Genomic DNA, 18,998 nt, shown 5'->3' with positions numbered 1-18,998 from the left:
GTGAGGTTGCAGATTGCAACCAACTGAAACCTCCCCCGTGTGCCAAGTGTTTAGGAGAACTATGGTGGACGATGCGAAAATGTGAAAATGTGAAAATGTGAATGGCTCTCTCTAGATCCAGTGTTTGTTTTGTCTGCTAATAGATCCCCCCTAATTGTAACACACTCTTCCTTTAACAGATCAAACAAATAATCAGTTACTTAAAAAAATACAAAAATATAATGAAATGCTTTTTTCCTCATTACTGCAGTATGAAATCCCGAGACGTGGTGGCCCTCTGGATCAAAACATAACCACACATGCAGATACTGTTTCTATTAAAGGGTCCTTAGGATGACAAAGTACAAGAACCACTCCTTTAGACTACATAGACAACACCACTTTAATCATGTCAGACTCAGTGCACACTAATGTTTCAGCACAGGTTTATCCTCTGGGGTCTTAAGTGTTTTTATATAATGCAAACTTAACATGTTGCTGCATTTGGCCACCTTACAGCCAGCAGCCAAGCATTATGTAAATGAGGAGGAATGAATGCAGCAGGGGGGGAACAAAGTCATTGCCCTTGAACAGCCACTGCACGTTCACCAGGAATGAACTTTCTAATATAAATGAAGTCAGTGAAGAAGTTCCCACGTTTAATTGCATAGCTGCCAATTTACTTAGGCAGCGTTCCCATTCTCACTCTTTATTCAGTGTCAGAAGTTACGAGCAGCAGTCAGAGACGACTGTTTGTGTTACAGTATAGATTTAAGGTCGAGGTTAATACATAGAAGTTGTTTGTCTGCTGTTTTGAAACATGCATGAAGAGGAGCTGCTACAATAGCTGCAGGATGCATTCAGCACTATAGGCTTTCACCCAAAAGGTTGCAGGATTGATCCCTCTGACAGCAACAACACAGTATGTATCGCTGTCCTGCTGAAGTGCACTTGGTCAATACACACACTGACTGACGTGGGATTTGCTGAAGGCTTCAGCTAAACTCCTAAAAATGAATTTCAGCACAACTCTATGTTAAAAACTGCACATGATTAGAGCTGAAATGATTAATCGATATGTTATAATCAATTAAGTAATTTGCCAAACATTCACTGGTTCAAGTTTTAAAGGTTAGAGTAGATGCTCCCAACCTTTTTGGCTTGTGACCCGTTAGTAATATCAAATTAATTCAATATTTTTTTTAAACTTTCAGATTGTTTAATTTGAATTAAGGCTGGCCCATACCAAAAGATTTTTCTAATCTGAACAGATGGTGAAAATGTGAGAGACCCCACACATAACGACATGTTACGTTCAATTTTTTGTTCCTATAGTGTGCTGAGAGCAACGATTTGGCCAAAACAGCAAACCACCAAGAGTCCTGACAAAGAAGCAGAAATCTCGCAAAATCTCTCACGATAAAGTCACGTTTCTTTACTGTAAACAAACATGACGGACAACGGGCAGGAAGAATTAGCAATGTTAGTTTTTTGCACTACTTTGAGCTGAAAATTCACAAAGGATGGATGGATGAAGTTATGGAGACGCGTTAAATAAACACTTGTGTTGTTGCCACAAATCAATAAGTTGGTCCTCCCTTTCTGAGGTCCATCTGACTACTACTTTATGCTTCGCGTTTTGCATTAGCTCATGTATCAGCCGCGGCCGCCGTGACGGCGATTGTTGTCCTCTCACTTTAGTCAGCTTGGTTCTCAATTGGCTTTCGTTCTTTCCCACGTGACTGCATCATTGGCTGTCCTCTGGGTTCACCACACACACAACAGGATATCTGATCCTAAATATTGAACATGTTTAATATTTACGATTTGAAATCGGTGCGGCCAGGATGGACTTCCGAGCCGATGGGGGGATGTAATCATACCTCACACCACAAGAATATCTGATAAGATCTTTAGAACATACAAGAAAGCAAATATGCATTTCCTAAAATAAACATCCTTTTATGGAGAAGAATACTGTTATGTTCTTCTTTCCTAACTTGTTAATCATCTGGTGACCCCTGAGATTTATCTTGTGACCCCTGCAAGGGGTCCCGACCTCCAGCTTGGGAAACACTAGAGGATTTGCGGCTTTTCTCTGTTTTATATGATTATAAATTCAAAATCTTTGGGTTTTGGACTGTTAGTCAGACAAAAAAAAGGCTATTTGAAGATATCACTTTTGGCTCTGATGTTTTACACATTAAACGAATAATCATAACAAGAATCACACAATCATTAGTTCCACGTCTACACATACAAAAATATCAAAATGTGTAAAGGTTCAATAAACAGCCAAACATCTTAAAAAGCGTCTCACCTCAATGAAGACAAAAATAAGTCAGTATGCACCAGCAGAGACACGAGATTAGGGCACCATGTTAAGTGACAACAAACATCAATAAGGATGAAAATAATAAAACAACAACAAAATGCATGAATGACAAAGCAGGGAAGTCAAATTATTTACAGCACCCATGAGAAATTAAAATCAAAAGGAGGGCGAGGATTCAGGCACACTAACACTGTGTTCCCCACCGCTGAGCTATTTAGACCAGTAAACAATCAACACACGGCACACTTCCTCCCACCGCCGAACAAACTCAATCAATACCAGATTCATCACATCCTCACATATTGTTCAGTTTTAGTGAATGTGCTCTTTTGTAATGTCAGTTAGCTTTTACTTTAAACACATCCTCACCTGATGCTCATTATTCTGATCTTATATGTGACCACAATGGCTTCCTCAGTGCAACACAATATTTTCCTTTTCTTTGTTGTTGTTTTGTTGAATATTGCACACTACACTACTATATTATTCAAAACTGTTAATTTTTAGATTAAGCAGTGAAATGAGCAAGCTAAACATAGAGATAAGAGTAAAACAGATTACTGTAATGTAATGTAATATTTCTTTATAAAATTCATTTTTATTACATAACTAACTGCATTTAATGCTGAATTTAATGATGATGATGTTTATTTTTGACTCATCTGATAACCTTTTACATTCTTTAGTTTTTTATTATAACAATAATTATATATGCATAATAACTACAACTACATATGTGCTGGGAACTGTGTGTGAAATAATTAATTAATTAGTTATTATTTTATTTATTTAATTATATAATTTATGTATATTTCTTTATTATTATTATTTAATTAATTATATTTTACATTTATAATTTATTTATTTATTTTATATTAGTTTTATCATCATCATTTTTCTCCTCTATTATTTTTTGATACTTTGTTTTTAATTTTACTATATATAACTATCTGTTATTATATGTACATATTATTTTATTTAGGTTTAGGTCGCTGAAGTCATTTATCTTAAGCATGATTAAAAACAAATAATGACTACATATAAACAAACATTTTTTGGGTGCCAGAATAATAATGATGATGATGATTATTTCTTGATATTATAATCAAATCCTCTGAGGTCGGGTCCGCTACAATGCATTGCCCCCAGAAGTGTTCAGTGTCTTGTTCATTGACACTTCAATGGAGCAGGAGTTTCGGTGCATGCAGGATGTTTTGGCAAAGAGTTTTTGACTGAAGGATTGTTGCTTCATATTCGTGCCTGGAAGATATTGTTGCTGAAGAACAGCAAACATTGCTCAATAAGTGTTTTCCGACATAAAAATTGAATAAGTAAATGAAAACATTGCAGGCTAGTAAATATCATGTAGCCCATTCCCTATTTATTCAGAATAGTCCGCTTGAGTTCATCTAACTGGAAAAACAGTATCACAGTCAAACAGCTGATCAGCAAAATGACGAAAGAGCCAGAAACCAGCAGAGAGCAGAGCTGGTGTAACTAACCTGAAGAGCAGAGTGTCTCCGCCGTGTTCACCGCATCTAGTCCTGAACTTTCTTTTCTGCTCAATGACGAAATATCATAATATTTTTCAGCTTCGTATACAGCACAACGTTACTCTGCTTTCTCCAGGATAAGTGGCATCCAAAAAAACAATCAATGCTAAAGGACTAAAATAAATCTACTCCGACCAGCTCATCGTGTGACTGTATGGAAATGAAGTCCACCCGCTTTCCAGTTTAAACAGATTAGAAGAATGCAAAGGAAAAGTATAGGATGATGGACAATTAGGACAGTGAATAAAGAGCATGAAATAGGTGAAAATTCAACAATAATACTGTTGACAAAATGTTCCTGCACATCAGTAATCTGGCATTACTTTTAGAAACTAAAATTGCAATGTATGAAGAAGATATATCCCAGCAAAGACAGATAATGGCACACTGTATGTTTACATTCAGGTGGATGATGGATGGGTCAATAAAACGTTAGACTTTAACACCGGAGACCCCTATTCATTTCCTATTTCCTCTCACTGTCAATGTTGGTTTCATTTGATCTTGACTGCAGTCATTCTTTAAAGGTTTTTATACGACATTCAGCGCATTAATATTGCAGCAAACAACTATTGTCTATGTAAAGAAATAGAGGAGTAATGTCTACCTGAGTAGAGAATGAAGTATCTTTCCCTATGTGTGTGTTGTAATCTCTCTGTGCTAGCCGGTCCGGTTTGTTTGTGTGTCCCACTGGCTAGCTAATGGCCGCCGCTCTGCACTGCGCTCATTCCATGGATGTATGAAGAGAACTGGATACAGCGTTGGAGGCGGGCTCATTCCTATGAGGGATGCTCAATGGCGCATGAAGCCAAAATGGGTCAACTGGCGAGTTAAAAAAATACCCAGATCTTCCGCATCCATTGGGCCCGTAAGTTGTAATTCCACCGTTTGGTCACTACAAAAATTGGCTTCAAAGCCCGGCTCTTTTCCCGGGGGGCTTGGCTCATACACTGATAACGTTGCAGAAGCTTATAGCGCCCACCCTCCGATTACATTTGATCACATCATGATAACGTTAGAATTTACTTTCGCCCAAAACTCATTTACCGAATAGAGCGTGAATTCACCATAATGTAGCTCAGTGGAATCTCTGTACACTAGCTGCTCCGGGGCTGCCAACATCAACTAGCTCTCCTCCTGACGATTTCAAGTGTTCAACACGATCGGCGACTAGTAAGCGTTTAAGCCAATCTCCCGTTTGCATATTTTAATTGAATATCGGCCGATAAACTGTGTAATTAATCCGCAGTTGACATGCGAGCCGAACCATGGGGGGAGGGATCCATACGGTACCACTACTAGTTAACAAGCTTTCTGTAACGTTACTGTGCAACACTCACGTGAAGTTGCAGGACTGTTTACTCTTTGGCGAATGATAATACTGAATCTGGGATCAGCATTGCTTGTTTCTACCCAGTGCCTGTTGTTATAATCGTTGTGCTGACATCAGGTGAGTGCAACGATTCTCATTTATATGCTCATAGGTGTGTAATTTGACCTGGATATGTAGCGTCCGTAGTGCAACATAATATGACGTTAGTTTCTAAAGAGATAAGACGGAGCCCTCTCCTCTCCTCTTTCCCCTCTCCTCTCGTAAAAAAGAAGAAGATTCAGCAGCGGAGGTCATATTTGTTGCAGTGGCACAGCTGCTGCTTGCATACAGGGGAAACATTGGAGCTCCTTTAACCTTAGCAATGATCTTTTCCTAAATCTTACAAAGTTGTTTATGTGTCTAAACTTAACCAAACCAAATTTATAATGGTTTAATTTTGAAGAGATATCCAAAAAAGAGAGCTGCAGTTAAAATGTACAGTAGTAATAAAGTACAGATTCATTCATTGTGTTTTATATGTTAGGATACATTTTAAAAACAATCCTCAAGGCCGGTTTCAGTGTCTTATTCAAAGACACTTGAACACACCGGCTGTAGCAGAGATCCAACCTATGACCTCTTTGTTTCAGGACGGACTTTCTAACCATGTCGGGCGGAGAGAACAACAGGACATAGACGGACTACAGGCCCGTCTGTCTCCTCTGTTATCTGAGCGACAGTGCAGCCTGGAAGGAACCATGGGAAAGGGCCAGGAAAAAGGTGGGTCTATTGTGCGAGCATCCTGCTGGATGTGACTGACGCTCATTGTTTGACCGAAGGCCTTGTTTTTTATTTTCTTCGTATGATTTTCTGGGAACATCCTCTCAGAGCATCACATGTACAGTCTGACATTACTGGATGAACAAAGTGATATGAGACTATTGTGTGAATGTGTCATAATAAATATACACATTGAAGGAGATCATATCCAAACCTGTTTATCTTTGTAATGTCTCTACTGTATAGTAGATTATTTGCCATCCTTTAATCGTTATTATTACTTTATTTACATTTTGTGTTACAAATCTTGAAAGATATTGTGGCTCTTAGTTTAGTTTAAGAAAATAATTAAATTAAATATGATTGTCTCATGAATATGTTAATTAGAAAACTAAAACAAGGAGCTTTTTAAATACGCTAATTAATTGATCGATTGTATTAAACAATAGACTGCATATAAGAAGTGGATGTAGTCACCGTGACGTCACCCATAGGTTTGTGGTTTTGAAGCCTCGAGTTCGGCATTTTGGCCATCTTGGTTATTTGCAACCAGAAGTGACACAAGAGGGTGGAGCGAAATACAACCAAACAATGAATAAGACATTTTTAGGTGACCAAAAATGTTATAATTAACTTTCATGAACTGAAAACACACTCCCAGACCGGACAACGCCGTAGTAGCGACCTGTCAATCACAAGGTAGCCACGCCCCAAAGCATCCCCTGCTTTATGGTCTATTTGACTCTAAATGGGACCATAATTTACTAAATGAACATCACGCTGTATTGAAGAAGACTTGAAACTAGCGATTGAGACCATAAACTCATGTTTATAATGTTTACTGAGGTAATAAATCAAGTGAGAAGTAGGCTCATTTTCTCATAGACTTCTATACAATCAGACTTCTTTCTGCAACCAGAGGAGTCGCCCCCTGCTGGTTATTAGAAAGAATGCAAGTTTAAAGGCACTTCCGCATTGGCTTCACTTTTCAGACCGGAGGTGGTATAAGCAGACATTAATTACTGTCGCCCATAACTTGGAATAAGACTGGATAATATTTAACTGTGTTGTCAAATTGTATGTTAATATTTGCAGAATATTCCGTTTTCCTGGACTGAATTTACCTCAAAATCCATTTCATGTACGATTTTGTCTTTTCTGTCTCTATTCAGTGATTTTACACCAAAGAGCAGCTTTATAAGGAACAAAATAATAAACAGGCATTCAGCTAAGTTAACAGTAATGACCACAGTTATCTAAAGATAAGGTGACTTTTTGCTCTTCTTTTCAAAACTATCAGCCTGTCCGCTCACCTTCTAGCAGCATTATTCTTTAATTTGGCGATGCAGCCGGGGAGTTAACTAAAGGAAGCAGAAGCTAATGTGATTCAGTCCTTTCAGTGACTGGCAGCATTATGAAAATATCAAATGTTTTTGTTTTTAATGTAAGAGCTCCGAGCGACGTTTTACGGGTCCACAAAAGCAGATGTCTGTTCATTGTGAATCATAATAACAACACATATCAGACACTCGGCTGATAGAGAAATAAATAATAATGCTGTTAGTCAGTCAGGGCACAGTAAATAACAAATATATAGACCTATTTAGGACTCCATTGTTTTGTTTGTTTTGTTATTTTGTGAGTAGGAAGAAGCATAAATGACGGTTTTTGAGTTGATAATTTAATGGGCACTGTTAAAATCAACACTGTCCAATCAATACTTATATCTTAATCCACTAATTAATGAATTAGCTGTGAAGATTTCCTGTGTCACTGAGGCTGCTTTTAACAGAAAATAAGGATTAACATCTGCAATACAAGACTTGCTGCCCTAACAATATACTCAACATGTTTTTAATAATTGATTAATTGATTTTAAAGCCTTTTGTTCAGTTTCACATCATTAAAAAACTCAGTCGTGACACATGAGAAGCCTCTCCAGTGCTACCTGCAGTGGCTCGTTGTCCCTGATGGTAGATAAATCCAACAGTAATGGTTCAGATAAGGGCACCGTGATGTTCAACACCATTCTGGTAATTACTCTCAGCCAGTTTCACACACGTACACTGTAAAAAGTGTCTTTGTCACCACCTAGTCTTTAACCTAGACTTCTCAGGAAGTCCTATAGTTGTTAAAAAATGTTGAAATGTTTCTCAGTTTGGTGGAAGTTTAGTTTTACGCATTTAATTAAAACAAAATTATGAAAAGTTTTGCACAAATCATGTGATGCTGTGATGAGATAATAAAAAGAAATCAACTAATCTTTTTCAGCTCTAGTTTGGATATCACTCTGAAAGGAAAACTGCATGAACGGTTGTGTACTTAAATGTACTGTGGTGATAATTAGCTTTCTTTTGTTTGTCATTGTTTGGCACACTCTTTGTCTTTACGGGGTAATTTAAACCATTTATTGATTTGTGCTGTTATTGACTTGTGTTACATTAAGTCACGATTGTATTCATGTTTTATTTGGACATCTTTTAATGTGTTAATGTGCTATGGCAGAGATTAACGAGGATCCAATAAATTAAACAATGAACATGCTCGTTTCTTTTGCATCCTTCAAAATTTGAGAGGATCCAATAAATCCGTTTTAATGTGTAATCTTGCGTTTTGTTGTTTTAAACATTGAATATGGATTGACAATACTTAAGATGCACGTTTTGTAGAGCTCAACGTATCCTCATACAATTGTTGGTATGATATCTTACAAAAAGTTATTCCTCATTTTTCATGTGTTTTCCTATAAATGTCCAACAACACGTGTCAATTTCAGCATGTTATATGCATACAGTCTTTTCAAAATAAACTTCAGTCTTCACAGGAAACAACTTCCTTAGGTTTAGGCAACAAAAATACTTAGGTTTAGGCAAGGATCGTGGTTTGGGTTAAGATAACTCTGGAAGTACTTAAGTACGGAAGTTACGTGACAAATAAATCAATGTTGACTTCTGGGCGAAAGACCTGGTGTTGTTTGACGCACCCATCCACCCCGACCTCCTACCTACGCGGCGTTTGTCACTCTTTTTACTTCCTGTTTCACAATTACGTGGATTACATGCAAATAGAGGTATAGCTACGAATGGTAAATGAGAAAAATGCCGGAATAGATGGATCATCATTAATTGATGATTGACAAACTTAATTGTTTAAATCACTTTTCCAGCCTCTCAAATGTTAAGATTGTTGTCTTTCTTTGTCTTAAACTGAATATCTTTTGGTTTTGCACTGTTGGTCGCACCAAACAAACTATTTGAAGACATCTGGGCTCTGAGAGATTTCACAATTAAGTAAAATTTACAAACCGAACATCGATTGAGAAAATAATCTTCAGACTGATCAATGATCAAAATCATTATCTGTCGTTCTTGAGAAGTAAAAACTTCCATTGTGTGTTCTCTGTGTCTCGGTGGCTCATCTTTAATCCCTCCTGTGAACCCACAGCTCAGTGGCAACTTGACCTCTACATCATAAGCCTATTCATGTCAATCTGACATGTCGTGCTGATGGGAACAGATCCACTTTGCCCCTGACAGGAACAAGGAATTTCGCCATAATGAACACTCCAGTTCCTCCAGTTCCACCGTAGAGCCAATGAGTCAGGTCTGTGGGTCCATTTGAATAATGAGAATGAGACTAACTATGTGCAATAGACACAAGAATCCAATGAATGGCCTGCCAATCACTGTTACTGATTGCATGTCTATCCACAGAGGAAGAGTGTGACCATTAGACCCACTGTCAGCAGCGGCAGCAGCCCTGTGGGTATTATTATGGCGCCTCCATTAAAATGCTTTTGTTTTCCTTCTGTTTCACCCTCTGTGTTGTAGTTTTACTTACAGTGTTATTCTGTGTCCCCGCTCTCTTCTGCTGAATATTAATGCCTGCTATGCTAATGGCCTTACACCGGCTGAGGTCGACCAAGCTCCTCCTCTGAATGTTAATCCGCCGCCTCATTTGCATACGCTTAAGTGTCAAATTCCCCCACAAATCATCGCAGCTGCCTCCGTACGGCGAGGCCAGTGCCCCCAGAGCGACAGCACAGAAACAATGTGGTCACAGCGTATGCATAGCATCAAATCCACATCAAAGCCTGTTTAGATTGCCGGGTCACAGCGGGTTCACATTGTGTAAAATGAAGGTAATGGGATAGCAGTCAGCGCGGTGCAGAAATACAGCCAGGCAGGTAATAAGTATGAATGGAGCAGGTAATAAGGTTGGGATAGAAACAGACCCCGAGTCATCACAGGAGCAGGACTGTTTAAGCTGCTGCACAGTTATCAGTTCAAAGGTGAGCGCTGATTCCCAGGCAGCGAGCACACAGTACTTGTTGTGTCGTTAGGTTTTTTTATTCCTTATTTCCATGTGAGCGTCTGAGTGCACGGCAGGTGAAAAGGTTGTTATTGAGAGGGAACACAAAACAGCCCTTCAGTCGGTTTGAAGGAAGAGTTTCAACCTAAAAATAAAACTATCACAGAGCTGCAACGATTAATCGCCAACTATTAAATTTAATTTATCTGGTTTCTTTCCTCCTCTATGACAGTAAACTGAATATCTTTGAGTTGTGGACAAAATAAGACATTTGAGGACGTCATCTTAGGCTTTGGGAAACACTGATCACCATTTTCTGACATTTTATAAACCAAACAACTAATCAATTAATTGATAAAATAATATCTATGGCTGCCCCCTTTTAGTTGATTAGTTGACTAATCGGTCGTTTTGTTCTTAGTGAACTAATATTTCTTTAGTCGATTAGTCATTTTTTATGCTTTTTTTCATATTGAATGACTTATTTCCAAGAAAAGTATGAGCACATCTCTGGTAAACACAAGATTTAAAGTGGTGCTTTTATGTCATTCCTTGAGGAGAAACTCAGTTTTACAGATGTGTCGATTAAATCAACTAATTGATTAGTCGACAGAATCGTATGAGTGTTAGTCGACTAAGACTTTCTTTGGTCGAGGACAGCCCTATTAATAGCATCATCATGATAGTAATGCTGAAAGGATCAGCTGATTAGTCAAACTTCAGCAACTATTTTGATAATTAATTAATCATTTTTGTCGTTCTTTTAAAAGGCAGAATAAGTAGGAGTGGGATTGGTTGATCGCAGTTTGTAAACACACAACATTTAAAGTTGGCCCCTCGAAGGTGCTCGCCAGCGGGTGAAAGCCAACCCCAGACGTACTCTCACTATGGAACGAGCTTTGTCCACTTGGCGTTTCGTTTCTCCCTATATTTGATGGGGGGGGGGATTTTGTATGCGTGCTTACGACCGGGCAGGTTGACGCCCAGAAACATCACGAACACAGCATAACAAGGAAAACACAGTTCTAGTGGGTCATAAGTGATGATTTGAGGACATCGCCTTGGAAGCAAAGAAACTTGGACGGACATTTTTCACTATTTTCTGCAGGGCTGTCCTCGACCAAAGAAATTCTTAGTCGACCAGAAACTCTTTTGTCCATTATTAGTTGATTTAATCGACAGATCTGTGAGAGTTTCTCCACAAAGAATCTAAGTTTCTTAGAAATAAGTCATTCAGCATGGGAAAAGCATTAGAAAATGACGACTAATTAGACTAAAGAAATCTTAGTCGACTAAGACCAAAACGACCGATTAGTTAACTAATTGACTTTTTGAGATTTTATTGACCAACTGAATAATTGATTAATTGAGAAAGTAATCAACAGATGAAGGGATAATGAAAATGATCATAAATTGCAGTCCTATACCACACTGCAGCTCTCTCCACCTACACGCACACCTCATAGTTCAAAGCTGGGGGTTGTAGGAAACAGACATATAGATGACAGCATGTGTACACCTAAAACTGAACTACAAAACAACCTCTCTAATGCACTGAACACCACCAACATAAAATGGCAGAAGAATAACACGTCTCTGGCTAATTCTAACAACTAGTTATTTGTCTCCCGGAGGATTCGCTGCATAAAGCCGGCTCTGCTACAGATGTCACTTATACTCGTACAGACTACAGCATCCTCTGGGGGTAAGAAAGTCTCCTCCAAGTGTCAAGTCCTTGAGTCCTGCGCCTGCCAGTGCGAGCAGCAGTTGCACCACCAGCCAAGCAAATTCAAAAGCACACTCATGAATAAGACAAATGGGAGAATTTCTAACAGGAGAGTGACTTCAGTCGACTCCTTCAACACTTTTCTAAAAGGTGGTGTCATACCGAGGCTTAGTCAGCTCCCCTGTTTAAATACGACGGGAATGCAAACTACAGTGAGTCATTTTGCTTCGACGGCCTGCCAGCGAGCACGATGTTAAGTACGCTCGGAGCCATTCTTATCCTCAACAATGGAAGTCCTTTCACGATGTTAAGCATCTTTACTTGGGTGATAATTCTGACAAGGCTGTTGAAATCATTTTGACTGGATCAACAAAATATAGCAACAAGCCCAGTCAAAGAAAGGCTTTAATATGTGTCTTCACACTAAAATACAACAGAAGAATTCACTATTATATGTCCTTTGAATTTGTTTAATGTATACTTTCTGTCTTCTACTGTATGTTTAAAGCACCCCTGCTCATAATGACATGTCTACGCCTCTTTAATAGCTAAGAAAAAAAACATACTTGATGTTGTTTTATCACCTTGATACGTAATGACTTTTTCTGATTTTATTTTAGAGTCGGCTACAGAAAATGATGCATTATTTTCTGTAAAACACTATTAAATACAATCGATTTTCATTGTTGTTGGTGTAGACATTACTTTATACAAAGCACTGTGGTCCCAAATAAGTCTGTTTGTACTTTTCTTAAAGGAGTTTTTTGTCCATACATACGTAACATCACTATGTAGGATAACATACTGTACATTTCTTTGCCTGTGAATGACTTTTTTGCAAACGTATTATGTAATACATATTTGTTGATGCTTTGTCAATATAACATATAAAACTGGAGAAAATAAAGTACACCCTCACAGGGTCGACAGACTCGTACTAAAAGAGGTGGCAACCTTTTGAGTTATTTTCAGAGTTTGTCTGTATCCCCACCAGATTAGGATCTATAAAACTACGTGCATTATGACCACGTGCATGGACTTTTGATGTATGTCAATTTTGGTGATTTTACAAATTTTTTATGGTCAGTTGTTTTATTATTATTTTTATTATTGTATTTATTTATTTGTTTTCTTTTTTTAAATATTATTATTATAATGAATTATTTATTTTAATATATTTATGTATTATATTTATTTTAATAATTTAAATTTATATAATTGAATTTGTTTTTAATCTGTCATTTATAGTTATTATTATCATTATTTTATTATTATCAACATTTATATTTATTTATGTTTTAATTTCTTATTGAAATTAATTAATTTCAATGTGTTTATTCATTATTTTTATTTTCATAATTTAGATTTATATTATTGAATTTATTTGTTTTTAATCTCTGTCTTTTATTATTATTATTATTATTATTATTATTATTAGTATTAGTAGTAGTAGTGGTAGTAGTAGTAGTAGTAGTAGTAGTGGTAGTAGTGGTAATAGTAGTGGTAGTATTCCATTGGGTGATTGTTCTTAAAATTCCTTGGTGTTGTGTATCTTTCCACGAATGATTGTGTTGCCCTCTTTGCATTATAAACACATCAATAACGTGTTGTAACTAATATGACACATAAAACATGAAGTGTTCCCTTATTTGGTGTAATAACAATGCTTTATGCTCATTTCCATATTTTGTTACCTTCATCAAATTTACAAGCCCAGATTGCGGCAAAGTGAAGGATTACCACTTCAGTACTTTTCTACATATACTGGGTTTTAATAAGATCAGGAGAACAAATTTAACAGATTTTGCAATTATAATTATTATGTTTACACATAACAGCAGCGAAGTCAAAGTCAACAAAACACAAGCATTAAGATTGTCGTATATTTTCAAATTAATCAAACTGATACTTCCATGAAACATCAGTTCACTGCCAGCAGTTTATATCAAACACAGAAGGATCTGCAACAGCTTCAAGAAACTATCCACCAGAACAATTCAGCTATTTTCTTCTAATGGAATCCAGATTTTTTTTTTTTTTTGCACAGGCAAACATCTCAAACTTCCTGTTCTGTAACAACATCATCTTGACCCGGCGCTGATACTGACTCGTTTCTAAATGTGAGCTGAATGTTAAAGTCGTCTTGTAGGAGATGGACTGAGCAGCAGAATGACCCCTTCAGGCTCGCAGCATCATTAAAAGACCAGCAGCTAACCTCGCTTTACAGGAAGTAAACAGTCTGCTTCATGAAGCACACACAACGTTTTTCACACTGTTTCCATCTCTGGTTTAGTTAGAGTGAAACACATTATACAAATTATATATGGAGCTCTGTAAAGGATGATTTCTATTACAATCTTTTTACCTTTTCCTCAAATATTTTTTTCACATGCAATAGGTTTGTGTAAATTGATGGCTACCGTTTTACATTCATGAGGATAATTGCTATGTAATTTTGTTAAAAGCCTGAACTGGGCAACATCTGGATGCAAACAAATTACAAAAAAAACGTTTGCATTTATTTGCCGCTATAAGACACGACTTCCTCCTCATTATATCCACCACCTGCATTTTAATCAAACAATAACCACATCGCTAAAGAGAAGACATATTATATACACTCCTGCCGCTGAAGAAAGAAAGAAAAAAAAGATGAGGAGGAGAATGAAGATGCTATGAACACCAACGGGAACAAAAAACTAATTATATTATTATGCAATTATATAATTTAGTCTGAGGAGATGAAGGTAATGGTTTAAACGGATGTGTGTCTGTGTGCTCGCATCATGGAAATCATCTATGTGTTGTTATACACGTCCGCTGGTAACACATGCATACGTCCTGTCATGTGTGTGTGCGCGTGTACGTACATGTGCATGAGTGTGAGTGTGTGCATGGTGATTGCTCTTGGTGTCTGGGTATGTGTGGTACGGGAGTTGAGGTCCACTGGGGCTCGGACCACTCCGCATGAATAATGCATCAGACCGAGCCGTTGCATCTCAGCAGCATTGCCTTGGTCTGCTTAAAGTTGCAAGTTCCTCTTTAGGAAAGTCAGCATCATTGTGCGAGCCGCTGCAGCAACTCGGCTGGAGACTGGCTCTAAAAACAGATTTCTTAAATAAATGACTGCAACAATTTCATATCAAATCGTTTCATTATTTATCCAAAACACCTCCGTTTTTTATGTCTCAGTGGGAATCAAAGAGCCTCCAGCAGCAACCGTAACTCACATTATTTAAAGACTAACAAGAATAGCAACTATTAATTAGTGGGGATGCACCGATACTGGATCGGATATCGGGCTGGCGCTGACTCAAATAGCTGGATCGAGTATCAGTGACAATGAGGCCAATTCTATGTTTATATACTATATACATTATATACTGGAATTTTAATTCCTGTTTAAGTTCTGACCAATTGGTTGCTGCATTAAACAGGTTTCCACTTCTAATTCCTGTTCATCTTTAAGATTTTTTGCCAAGTTCCTGGTGTACAATTTATTATTTAAATAATAAAGAACAATTCAATTTACATCTTTGTATTTATTGGTCACATTTTGCTTTACAAAGTTAGGAAAGCAATGTTTAAGTCAAGCCTGATGTTGCCCTTATACATAAAAGAATAATCCAGTTTATTAATTAAACACTGGTATTATTGGATCGGTACTCGGATATCAGCCGATACCCAAAGCCTGGGTATCGATATCGGGACTAAAAAAGTGTGATTGGTGCATCCCTATTAATTAGTCAATTCATAAAGAATGAACTGGCACCTATTTTGAAAAACGACTCATTTTTAAGTGATTTTCCAAGTAAAAATGGCAAAATTCACTGATTCAATACCTTCAATTGTGAATATTTTATGGTTTTCTTATTATTTTGTGATAATAAAGTGAATATCTTTTGGTTGTAGACATTTTTTAGAGGTCACCATGGACTCTCTAAGAACCTTTGATGGGCATTTTTTTTGCCATTTACTAACAATGAATTAATCAACTGGGAAACAACTGGTAGATTAATGGATGACGTCAATAAATAACCCGTAGTTGCAGCCCTAACTAACATTTATAGCTCACAAACTGAACAGTTAGGCTGCTAAACGGTGCTTTTCATTGCATTTAGCTGCTTCCCATTCCCCTCAAGACGTCTCTCGAGGAAAACTTGACGTGTCGGATGAACTTTTTATCTGCAGATTTACACGTTTGCGCTCACAGAACAGATGCTGAAGACAGACGCTCGCTATATAATTCACAGTGGGATCACCAAAGGTTTAGTGTGAATGACACTTTACTGTACTGTATGCCACACTCACTGCTGAGCACCTAACTAGTTGAAGCATCAGGAAAGTGACGTCAAATTAATTCAACCCTCATGCAATTATATCATTACATCATACTACTTTGTGCTTTCATTGAGAAAAAGCTTCATCCACACAGACACAGTGATGAATCATGAATCATGGCACACACAGTGGGCAAACTCTGTATATTCATGTTGGGCTTTAGCTGTTGCAGCTTTAACCCAAACACAATATGCAAATATGTAAAAAAAAAAAAAAAAAAAAAAAAAGCTGATATGTAAATATATGCAAATTAATTTAAAGGCTACTTTGCCTCAGCCTGGTTAATAGTCTTTGAGACATCTTTACTGTGTTGTGTTTGTATACAACTTTCTGTATTAATATGTCACACTGCAAAACAAAAGTGTTAATCTTGTGTGTAATGATGAGGCTTAAAAATCTTCATTTAAACCTTTAAATTTGCACCTGATTTTGAAATTGTTATGACTTCAGGTGAACTCAACTCATATCAGACTATGGGTGACACTTAAAGTCCTGCATTTTAAACAACTTAATTGGCCAAGTGAATGCATCTCTTCCACATATCCTCTTAACCCAAACACAATATGCAAATATGTTTAAAAAAAAAAAAAAAAAAAAAAGCTGATATGTAAATATATGCAAATTAATTAAAAGGCTACTTTCCCTCAGCCTGGTTAGACTTGAATAGCATTTGAGACATCTTGACTGTGTTATGTTTGTATACAACTTTCTGTATTAATACTGTATGTACCACTGCCAAAAAAAGTGTTAATCTTATTCTTGTGTGTAATGATGAGTCTTCATTTAAATCTTTAAATTTGCACCTGATTTTGAAATTGTTCTGACTTCAGGTGAACTCATATCAGACTATAGGTGACACTTAAAGTCATGCATTTTAAACAACTTAATTGGTGTGTAATGATGAGTCTTAAAATCTTCCTTTACATCTTTAAATTTGCAGAGCATCTGATTTTGAAATTGCTATGACTTCAGATGGACTCAACTCACATCAGACTATAGGTGACACTTAAAGTCATGCATTTTAAACAACTTAATTGGCCACGTGAACTCATCTCTTCCACATATTTTCTCGCACTATAACAGCTGATGTTTCTTGCAGCGTGTATAGTCTGCACACCAGGAGCCTGTTTACTTTCACCTCAGGAATGTTTGGCACTTTTTTTGCATCACACATCCTCACCTCCTGATTGACAGACAGCACTTTATATACCGACCCAAGAACCCCTCTCTCTATCTCCATCTCCAGCCCCCTATGCATCCCCATCCACCGGACCTCCGCAGCCTAAACGGGACCGTGCAGCAGCAGCAGCAGCAGCAGCAGGGCAGCTTTATCCTCACCTCTGTGCGCGCCTGCAGCCGCTTGTTCATCTCGTAGATCCGGTACTCGGGCTGGACCATGTAGGGCGAGTGTCTCCTGTAGAAGGGTCCGAAAGGAGACGAGTAGAACGGGTCGTGGGTCGGGTTGGACATGGTGGCTCCTGGCGAGGCGCACGGCGCAATCTCAACATCCAGCGGGCACAGCAGCGCACATTGGAGTGCGATGCTCTCCGAAGAACCCCCCCAATAGGAAGCAGCCGCTGTCGAGGCTGAGCTGCACTCACTGCAAGTTGGCCTGCCTAGTTCGCTGCTATAGCGTGGTGGTGCTGCTGGAGGAGGAGGAGGAGGAGGAGGAGGAGGAAGGGGGAGGAAGGGGAGGAGGAGGGGAGGACAGAATTGAAGGGGGGAGGAGGGAAGTCGTTTCCTGTTCCCTCAAGACCTCCACTCAGTTTTGCACTCTTGCAAAGTTCAAGTAAAGATCTCTGTGTGCATGTGTGTGTTTCTTGGTGTTTTTTTCTAGTTTAAAGTGATGCATTGTTTTTTTTTTATAGTTTATTTATACTGTAAACATAAAAGAAAGTCATATTATGTTTTTGTAATGACAAAAAAAACAAGAATCTAGAGATTCTTGGAAGAATCAACATCATATCCAGCATATTGGCGTAATATGGCAAAAAACGGATTGATCCCTGTAAAGTACAGTGTTCAGATGGGTTCAGGTTATGGCTGTCAATCGATTAAAATATTTAATCCCATGATTGTCCTTAGTTAATCGCGATTAATCGCACATTTTTATATGTATTTAACACACTTAGTGGGCAACTATGCTTGCTTTATGCAAATATATGTATATATTTATTATTGGAAATCAATTAACAACACAAAACAATGACAAATATTGTCCAGAAACCCTCACAGGTACTGCATTTAGCATAATAAATATGCTCAAATCATAACATGGCAACCTGCAGCCTAACAGGCAACAACAGCTGTCAGTGTGCTGACATGCCCCAAACTGCATGTGATTATCATAAAGTGGGCATGTCTGTAAAGGGGAGACTCGTGGGTACCCATAGAACCTATTTTCATTCACATATCTTGAGGTCAGAGGTCAACGGAACCCTTTGAAAATGGCAAAGACAGTTTTTTCTCGCCAAAATTTAGCGTAAGTTTGGAGCGTTTTGTAGCCTCTTTCGCGACCAGCTTGTATGACATGGTTGGTACCAATGGATTCATTAGGGTTTTTTTCTAGTTTCTAGCTTAAAAACTGAGCCCGCTACAACTTAAAAATCTCAAGTTGTGTTAATGCCTTTAAGAAATTAGTGGCGTTAAAACAAATTTGCG

At 37.8% G+C, this 18,998-nt stretch overlaps 1 protein-coding gene across 6 annotated transcripts in view; it reads right to left on the bottom strand.

The window, feature by feature from the left end:
• The window catches only part of ldb2a (LIM domain binding 2a), a 113,586-nt gene extending 95,614 nt beyond the window's left edge, over positions 1–17,972 (bottom strand). For 3 of the 6 annotated variants that reach the window (XM_037780476.1, XM_037780478.1, XM_037780480.1), the window contains exon 1: positions 17,676–17,969. In XM_037780476.1, the coding sequence (XP_037636404.1) occupies positions 17,676–17,807 (132 nt within the window). In that variant the 5' untranslated portion in view covers positions 17,808–17,969. Of the gene's footprint in view, positions 1–17,675 lie in introns of all 6 variants that reach the window. The other 3 variants (XM_037780477.1, XM_037780481.1, XM_037780479.1) reach the window with 2 other exon arrangements.
• Positions 17,973–18,998: the final 1,026 nt, after the last annotated feature.

The sequence above is a fragment of the Sebastes umbrosus genome, chromosome 9 (genome assembly GCF_015220745.1).
Source record: "Sebastes umbrosus isolate fSebUmb1 chromosome 9, fSebUmb1.pri, whole genome shotgun sequence".
NCBI classification, from domain to species: Eukaryota; Metazoa; Chordata; class Actinopteri; order Perciformes; family Sebastidae; genus Sebastes; species Sebastes umbrosus.
This window is presented reverse-complemented; position numbering and strand designations above follow the sequence as displayed.